The 8458-nt window shown below is 48.9% G+C and overlaps 1 protein-coding gene across 1 annotated transcript; it reads right to left on the bottom strand.

The window, feature by feature from the left end:
• Nucleotides 1-3057: 3057 nt before the first annotated feature.
• On the bottom strand, nt 3058-5818 carry LOC149331642 (uncharacterized). Its single transcript, XM_089555535.1, has 2 exons — nt 5519-5818; nt 3058-4408 (listed from the first exon to the last, which is right to left on the bottom strand). The coding sequence occupies exons 1-2, from the start codon at nt 5801-5803 to the stop codon at nt 3248-3250; spliced, it is 1446 nt and encodes a 481-aa protein (XP_089411661.1). The 5' UTR covers nt 5804-5818; the 3' UTR covers nt 3058-3247.
• Between the last annotated feature and the right edge of the window lie 2640 nt (nt 5819-8458).

Below are 8458 nucleotides of genomic sequence, written 5' to 3'. Positions count from 1 at the left end.
CACTACGTGACAATATAATTAATCAAACCAGCCCCGCTTGTCATCCACAGACCAACGACTACACCGAGAGATTTATTTACCCACACTGTCACCGACATGCTCTTTCTTCAAGTACCTCGCTTCTTACTGAACCAACTGGGGCCTCGTCTCTCCTTTTCACTTACGCTTAAAATACCCCTACACACTAGGTGTGTTAATGGTTGCTTAGTGCCCACTCTGGTAACATGCGCTGGGCTTAATCACAACGCACTGTTCGAATCTGTGTTAGTTTGCAGGTTCGACAACGCATCACACTGCTTATCATCCTGCCCCCTCACCCCCACCCCCCCCCCCAAAAAAAAAAATATGGTGGGTTTGTTGCGCCAAAAATTCAAGGCTGCACTCTGTTGACCTAAAGTCCGATGAGGCGAAAGCGTTTGGCGCGGTTTGTCTGCCTGTGTCACTGATGTGTGGTTAAGATGATAATTAAGTACACAATTGTTTGCGAATCTTAAATGCTGGAGACACTGGAGGGCGTTTGGGAGGCATCCGTCTGATTCGACGCCCTTCTGCAAACACTCTCCAGCGTCCTAGACAGGCAGAACTTCATATGCGTTGGCAGGAAGTAGCGTAGCAATCGGCACGGTCGGCTGTGGAACGGAAGGATCGAGGTTCGAATCCGAAACTGCACAATGATTTCTTTTCTGGTCTCACCAGAAAAATCGTGGCACTTCTGCTGGCAACCTTCTGTCGACAACGATGAGGCATTAAAGGTTTTGCCTTAAAAGTGGGCTCCACTGTTTCCCGAACAGTTCGGAAAGCATATCTTTAATCGTTGCGGTTCGCGCTCAAATCCAAGATTAAACAGTCGTCGGTTCGGTTCGGATGCGCCCCAAAATACGCGCGTAGTGTACGAGAGTTATTTATATTAGTATTCGCCCTTTTTCTGCGGAGGGCTACAGAGGACGTCATCTGAAGGTGGCCACGTACACCCTGAGCCGCTTCTCTCGCTCGTCGGGCGCCGTGCAGTTCCAGGTGACGTCAGAGAGGTGTGTGTCGAAGAGCATCGAGGCGATGTTCTTGCGCAGCTGGAGCTTCTTCACCTCGTCCACCTGTCGCAAGAGAGCCGTAAGCTGTTTACGGCTTGTGTTTTGAGCGTCCGTGATTATGTTAGCAAACGTGTTAAGGATAAAAACCATGCTCCTTGAGCACTCTCCAGAGTGAATAGCGGGTGGATGCAACGACCTCGTCGATTTCACGGATGCTGGCCTCGGGGTAAGCACGAACGTAGGCGAGAAAATTTATCTCGAATTCTTCACCCAGGATAACTCCCTTTGCCTCCCGTGAATAAAGCGCAGATCCTGTGGTGCGGAACAGTTCGTGCATTTTCGCGAACATCGTATGTGACGGAACCGGGCTGCCAGGATTCTCGGAGGCCTAGAGTCTTGAGGCGAGGCGAGCGTTGCTTTTCGTTTTTACGCAGGCGACAACCATCTGAACCTTCTCGGTCCACGAGTATCGCGGTTGCAGCTGCCCTGCCACTCCAACGAGCATTCAGAGTTCATATGTATTGTATTGCAGCAGCCTTGTTCCTTCTGTTAAGAGAATCTACAGCCGGCAGTGAACCAGTGGAGAATCCGGTGAAAATAATAAATCGCAAGCCGATCAGCCACCCGTTCTTTCTTGTCCGAGCCAGAGCAGAAACGCAGATCTAGCGCGTTATCATCGTGCTGCTTTTTCGAAGCCCCTAAGGGCACGAAACGTGCCTCTAAATTCAATGACAATGACGAAAATGAGCGCGTGCTGCTCACGGAGGCAGTGACTATGCGCTCTTCTCGAGCGCCTCTCTGCCGCAGTCGCATCTATAGCCTTTGTGCTGCCGGTTGTCGTGGGCGGGATATCATGGGCGGGATTTGCGACGCACTCTGAGCGTTCAGTTCCCGAATCGAATATGAAAAGGCTGAAAATTCAATCGCGAATATCAATATCTGTTCTACTTTGAATATTTGCAGCCTTCAATATTGAGATTGCAATATGCAGCCTAAAGTGAAGGGTTAAAAAGATAATTAGCGAAATTTGGCTAATTAAATATATTTGACCACTTTGTCTTATCTTGTGTCCGCCGAACCGAATATGCATTCTGTGAAGGCGGCATTCATGGCACTATCAGCGCCTTTTTATTTTTTAATCTGTAAACTGTAAAAAAAAAAAAAAACACCCTGTACGCTTTTCCAAAAATGTTGGAATTCACGCCTTCAGCCGAGGTCATCACAAGACAGCAACAGCATACAACAAAATAATCCTCTCCAAGCCGCCGCGGTGGCTGAGTGGTTATAGGCTTCGGCTGCTAACTCGAAAGACGCGGGTTCGATCCCGACCGCGGCACTCGACTTTCGACGGAGGCGAAGTTCTAGAGGCTCGTGTTCTGTGCGATGTCAGCGCACGTCAAAGAACCCCAGGTGGTCGAAATTTCCGGAGCCCTTCACTGCGGTGTCCCTCATAGCCTGAATCGCTTTGGGACGCTAAACTTCCTGAAACTAAACCGATCCTCTCTTTCCACCCACATAAATTAGCATACTGTCTGTGGCAGACAAATCGAAAGTGGCAATACCGAGACTACTTGCTTATAGCTTATATCCATTCGGACAATGCCAACCAAGCTGCGCCCACAAGGTACAAAGTATGCGTTTAGTTACGACAATGTGCGAATCCGAAAGCGACGTGGGCACTGTTTACCTGGGAGGGAGTGCCCTTGTGCAGTCCGAGATAAAACTTTGTCTTATCCCTAGGTTTACACACCTAAACAATCGCCACGTCCATAAAACAGTCATTTATTTACATCACTTTTAGATTTCAAAATTCCGCGTCTGAGAGCCTAGAACAGTGATCTTTTATATATATGTAATAATATAGAGAGTTGGGGTTTGCTGCCCCAGCGGCTAGCGCCGACGAAGGAGACGAACAGGATAGAAGACGAAGCTGACGAAGCTCGGGAGCGCGCTTGCGAGCGCTGGCCTGCTGAGCAGCACAGCTGGAACAAAGACCGGCCGTACACGCTAATTGTGCGAGTTGTCTCATTACAATATTTCAGTTCTAGGCAATAAACACAGGCAGGGGCATGTCAGAGGTAGCAATGAACGAGCAGCGTTCTTTATTGGTCACGGTGTGAAATCTGGAGCTTAACAAAAACTGCTGCCAGGTGCACGCGCATAAATGCGTCGAAGCTGTCCCCCCCCCCCCCCCCTCCCTGTTCTCGGCCCGGGGATAATCAGGGCAGCATCTCGAATCTCACCCTGATCTGGTCATCTTTCACGTAGCCGTCACTGATGATATCATCGAGGTCAATCGCAATTGTGGTATGAAGTCCCGCAGAATCGTCTGATGCTACCGGCTTTTGACAAACAGGATCATTACCAGAAAAGTAGTATCTGAGCTCACGTTCCGCCCCTCCATTTGGGTGCACAACGGCCAGTTTTATTGTTGGCTTCAACGGCCACTGAAGAGCGTCGTCCATGGCACCACTATACAAACAGAACCAAGCATGGAGTGACATTTTTCGCGTTGCATTTTGAATGAGTATCAATCCAGGTGACATAAAATAGCCGCATAGATATACTTTATCTCCTTTGTACTGGGACCATCCATCCTTAAAAGCTTTTTCTCGGAGGGATTGAAAGTCTTTCACGAAAAACTCGCAGCGCCTCACCTGCCTTTCACTGTGCCCCAACACTCTGTCGCTGCAGTCTCCTGCATTCTTTCTTTCGGCCATGCCTTCCTTGACTTCGTTTATGCCACCTAAAATCTGGGAAGCCTTTTCAAGGATCTCCCCGGCCGCTTCTTCCGACTCGCCTATCACTGCTTTTTCCAGTCTATCCAGGCGGTTGAAAAGAATTACCATACCCTCGCTGTTGGCAACCCAACGTTCCCTCGTATCCTTCCTAAACCCTGTTATTTCATCGAAGCATTTCTTCTGAGTCTCCCTTTGTTCGGTCCTTCCTTGGACCACTTCTCGTCCCATGGTGTCATTCAGAGCGTTAATAGCGCTCCGCAGTTCACTCAGTGCTTCTTGGCAGTTGTTCACGCCGTGAACAACTTCACTGAGCCGGTCACTATTGGCGCCGCTTCCGACGAGAAGACGCTCAAGAAGTGCTCTCATTTCGTCTGCCCGTCCTTCTACGCTCTGCTTGAACGATGCCAGAAGCGCCGCACCGTTTCTGCAGCCGGCCTCCCCTCCGCACTCGGGTGCAGCAGGCGTAGCAGTACCGCAGCAGTCCGATCTAAAATGCCTGCAGACGTCGCTGCAAAGAACAACGGCCGCGCATTTGGGGCAGCAGATGGAATGGTATCCGCATTCTTGATGGAAGTGCTGGACGATCTTGGATGCAGGCAGTACTTCCCCGCAGTTGCTTTCCTTATTCCAGCATTGGACCTGCAAGCGATAAAGCGCACAGCGCTTTTACAACGCTAATATCGAGACAAACACAAAATTCTGCTGCAATATTTTTGTAACTTACGTTCAGGCTTTTGGAAACCAAGCGCTTTGGCGAATGCCGAGTGATTATCGGAACGTACGTGATTTTCAAATTTAGACAGTCGAAAAAGAACCGACATTACAATTGATGCGAAAGATGCAAAACAGTCTTCGAAATCAGCATGAGCAGAAGGGGTGCATTTTACAGCTCGACTGTTAGCGGTTCACTTCTAGCGCGATTGGCGTCGGCGTTGAAGCCCATCACGTGACCAGCGCCGCTCACGCGACCTGCGCGCCAGGATGTCGCCGCAAGATGCGCCGCATAGCCACAAGCGCGCCACCTACGAAGGCAACACCGTTCTGTACGACCTTCCGTTGAAGCCAAGGACTGGCCTCTCATTGCTGAGAGTTAAGTTGCCACAAAGACATTTTAACGATGGTTACTTGCTGAATTTTTCGACCATACATGCCGGCGGAGAGGTTCAAGGCCGCATTGTGCGAGGCGTTCACGCTCGAGATTTCTCCCAACATCAGCTGCGTCAGTTAAAAGCATTACTGAGAACGCATAATATCAGGCGAATTTTTTTCAGTAATGGTGTCGATCACTGTTGGTCAATAAAAGGTCACATAATTCAACAGAAAGGACATGAATCGACAACCACATGCCGCCAGTGCATTCCTAACCCACGACCTCTGCATTTAGCGTTGTGGTACCCTACCGCGTTAGTTACGCCTTTTACGTTCGAGCGCATCTGCTTTGCATGTAGCCTCACTTTTAATCAAGTTTAAAGCGCTCCATGAACGCGCACCTCTAGCTTTCGGGAATTTGTCGCTTCGTTCTTCCTTCCTCCTCGCCCAACAGCTTACCTTGTCCTTCTAAGGAATGCGTAGCTTTCGAGCCGTGAAGAAGAAACCACGATAAAAATCAAACTTCATGCATGATATGCCTAAGCCTCTAGAAAATGACACCAGCGTCTCACAGGGCTCATTAAAGGCCCTCTATAACAAGGGTCTGCATTCGAAGAACAGTTGCACAAAAGACAGAGTCCTTCCTTCTTTCGCACTTGCCTTTCTTTTCAGCAGCTCCTCGACGGGGAACTCGTTCAGTTCAACGTCATCCTCGTCACAGCGATGGCCGTCCAGCGGACAGACAATGGCTTCGTCCTGGGCGCACTGCTCGTAGCAGGACTCGCACACAGTGTGTGCGCACGGAAGAAACGCGGTCCTCTTCCGCACCAGTCCACAGACGCCGCATACTCTGTGTGGCGGAATGGGTTTCACGAAGCGTAGGGGCTTCCAGTCTAGCCCCACGGAGAAGCCTACCACAGTGTACTGCCAGATTTCAGGAGGCATCACTCCAGGCGTCCACTCTCAGCTCGGCGGTGTGCACGATCTGACTATTTCCGCCCCTCGGAATGCGCGCTCTTATCGCTTTTTGCTTGCTCTGCCCCCCCCCCCCCCCCCCCCTTTCTTTTTTCTTGCCGGTCGTCAAGGCGGCAACGCCCCCAATACCAGCTGCCTCTCGTTCCTCGCCTCGCGGATGCTGTTCATGCGGCGAAAGTTATCAGTTATGCAGCCTTCGTAATGCCCTCCTTCAAAAAATGAAAGGAAAGAAGAACCCTGATAGCAAGCTGCAAACTAGGCGACCACAACTGCTCCCCCACATACACCGAGTGGTTCACAGCTTTAAAAACGTGGCAAGCCGCTACGACGTACAGAATTTGTCAACAATATACAGCCCAAGGGGTTTGCTTTCAAATCGTGCAGCGGAGCTTTTAAGCCCATTTGATATTCCTAAGCTTGGGAAGCATGTGGACTTAAGTTCTTCCCGCCTTCGTGAGATTAGGGTCCCTGAGTATGCGAGAGGTGCCGCACTTCGGAGCTCAGAAGCCGACCTCTTGGGCTTTATACATTTGACAAACACTGTACCTGTCGTGTTCTCCGCACCCAGAAAGCTGAGTGGGTTGTACTCACAGATCGGGCAAAAGAAGAAACCCGACTGCGATAAGAGGCATGACAAGTCTGTTGTTTCCTGCGCCGTCAGCGTGGTGCATGAAATCCCACTGACATGTGGAAGCGTCTACATAGGCCAGACGGGACTTTGCATCATTGACAGGGCACGGAAGCATGAGAAATCGCTATAGTAAGGGGGGGGGGGGGGGGGTTGAATTGGCCTCCCCGCTGTATAGACTGAGAGTGTGAAACAGTGCTTAGCAGTATTCTAAGCAGAAGTCGAGATCAGGTCGCACGTGAAATTCTTGCAGCCTTTAGGATTCAATCAAATGGCCGCACGTGGGTTTAGTGTCAAAAGAGCTACTACTGGGGCTAGTTGGAAATACATACTTGTAGGAATTGTTGAGCGCTAAAAAACCACGGAAAAAGGACGAACACACGGGACGAAGCGTTCGCTTCGTCCCGTGTGTTCGTTCTTTTTCCGTGGTTTTTTAGCGCTCAACAATTCCTTCAAGTGTGTGTTAGTGACAGCTCTGTAGCTCTTTGAAGAAATCAAATTTGCTATCTGGAAACGTTTTTATGAAGACTTGTACCGCTAATTATTCTCCCTTCTTTCGCTGGCGTGCGACGCCCAAACCTGGGTGTCGTTGTTGTGGTGCTTTTATTGTAATTTTACTTTGTTTATTATTTTACATCGTTTTTGTTTTGCTTTTACGTTTAAGGTACTGACTGTTTTTGCTACGGGTGACTGACACTGCTATTGCTGAGATTTGTCTCGTTTATTTTTCTAATCTTTGCAATAATGTAGTGCTTGAAGTGCGCAGGGTAGAAGAAGCGTTTTGCGATTTGTATTTAGCCTAGTCATTTGCAGATTACTTGTCACTTGCTGGGTTGAGAGCGATATAGCTCTGTTAAATGGTGAGTGAGGGTCATAAATATGCCCCTGTTCTTCCAAAAACAGTTGGTAGTGTGCGCACGTGTTGTTCTTTTCTTTATTGTGTTGTCGGCGTGGCGCCGCAATGTTTTCAGTGATGCACCGAATCGCCCCACAGGCCGTCATTCTTCGCCGTTGGCTCTGCGGGGCAGCAATATCTATTTCATACGAGCATGAACAGAAAACTAATTTCTCGAGCGCGCATTTTAACGCGCGTGAATGGTCCCGACCAGCGGAGAACCAGGCGTTGTCGTTACCGTTGGCGTGTCGCGAAAATCGGGATTGGTCTAGAGTAGTGTGAAGTCACCACCACGTGACCTCGCGCGGGTAATTCAAATACCCCACACTCATCACACAGTCCAACAATGATGACGTGAATACACAATTCCTCATTGGTATACATGGTCGCGAACGTCATTTCACGTCCATTATGTAACGCCTCCGTGCAAAGAAAAGAAATCGCGCAGAAAATAACGATGCTCGAGCCGGGACTCGAACCGTTGCCTCTTGGGTCGTGAGCCGGGCGCGCTACACACTTCTATCACTGAGGAACGTTCATTCGACTTTGTTAAAGGACTTCGTGTATGCCTTTTTGTACGGAAATAATGATTGAAAATAAAAATGAAATAAACAAAGACATAAAATTGCAGTCCACTAGTGTAAACAACAACAACACATACTAACTTACACAAGATACTCATCCTTAAAATAATAAAGAACATTACAAACATATTACATATACAATGAGGACCCAGGCCACTGAAGGCGCCCATACGGCTATCGGGTCATACTCTTAGGGCAAAATTTAAGTGTCCCTCGAATTTTTCCTCGAAGGGGAGCAGTACAGATAAGTGCACTAAGTGAATTAATATATCTGTTATTCACAGCAGCAATAACTTAGAATCAGCACTCCGTAGCGGTATTCTAAAATTAACATTTCGCAGAGACGCAGCTAGTCAAAGCAATCACGATTTCATCGTTCGCACTGTCTACGAGCAGCCTCAGCACGCAAGCGATAACTGGAAAGTTTTGGTTTTCCCATTCTAGATTGTGAAGCTGGATGTGAATATTAACTTGATGCGCGCATAGCTCTTTCAGGCACTTGGTATACAACTGTGTCG

The sequence above is a fragment of the Amblyomma mixtum genome, chromosome 8 (genome assembly GCF_055824585.1).
Source record: "Amblyomma mixtum isolate Tamu chromosome 8, ASM5582458v1, whole genome shotgun sequence".
Classification (NCBI taxonomy): Eukaryota; Metazoa; Arthropoda; class Arachnida; order Ixodida; family Ixodidae; genus Amblyomma; species Amblyomma mixtum.
The sequence above is the reverse complement of the archived record's forward strand: the minus strand, read 5'-3'. Positions and strand labels throughout refer to the sequence as shown.

Bases quoted from the DNA above. Each gene is read 5' to 3' on its own strand.
- LOC149331642 (XM_089555535.1), bottom strand. From the start codon at position 5,803: ATGCCTCCTGAAATCTGGCAGTACACTGTGGTAGGCTTCTCCGTGGGG. The intron at 4,409-5,518 runs GCAAGTGCGAAA...TATCGCTTGCAG, and splicing joins AGGAGCTGCTGAAAAGAAAG to GTCCAATGCTGGAATAAGGA.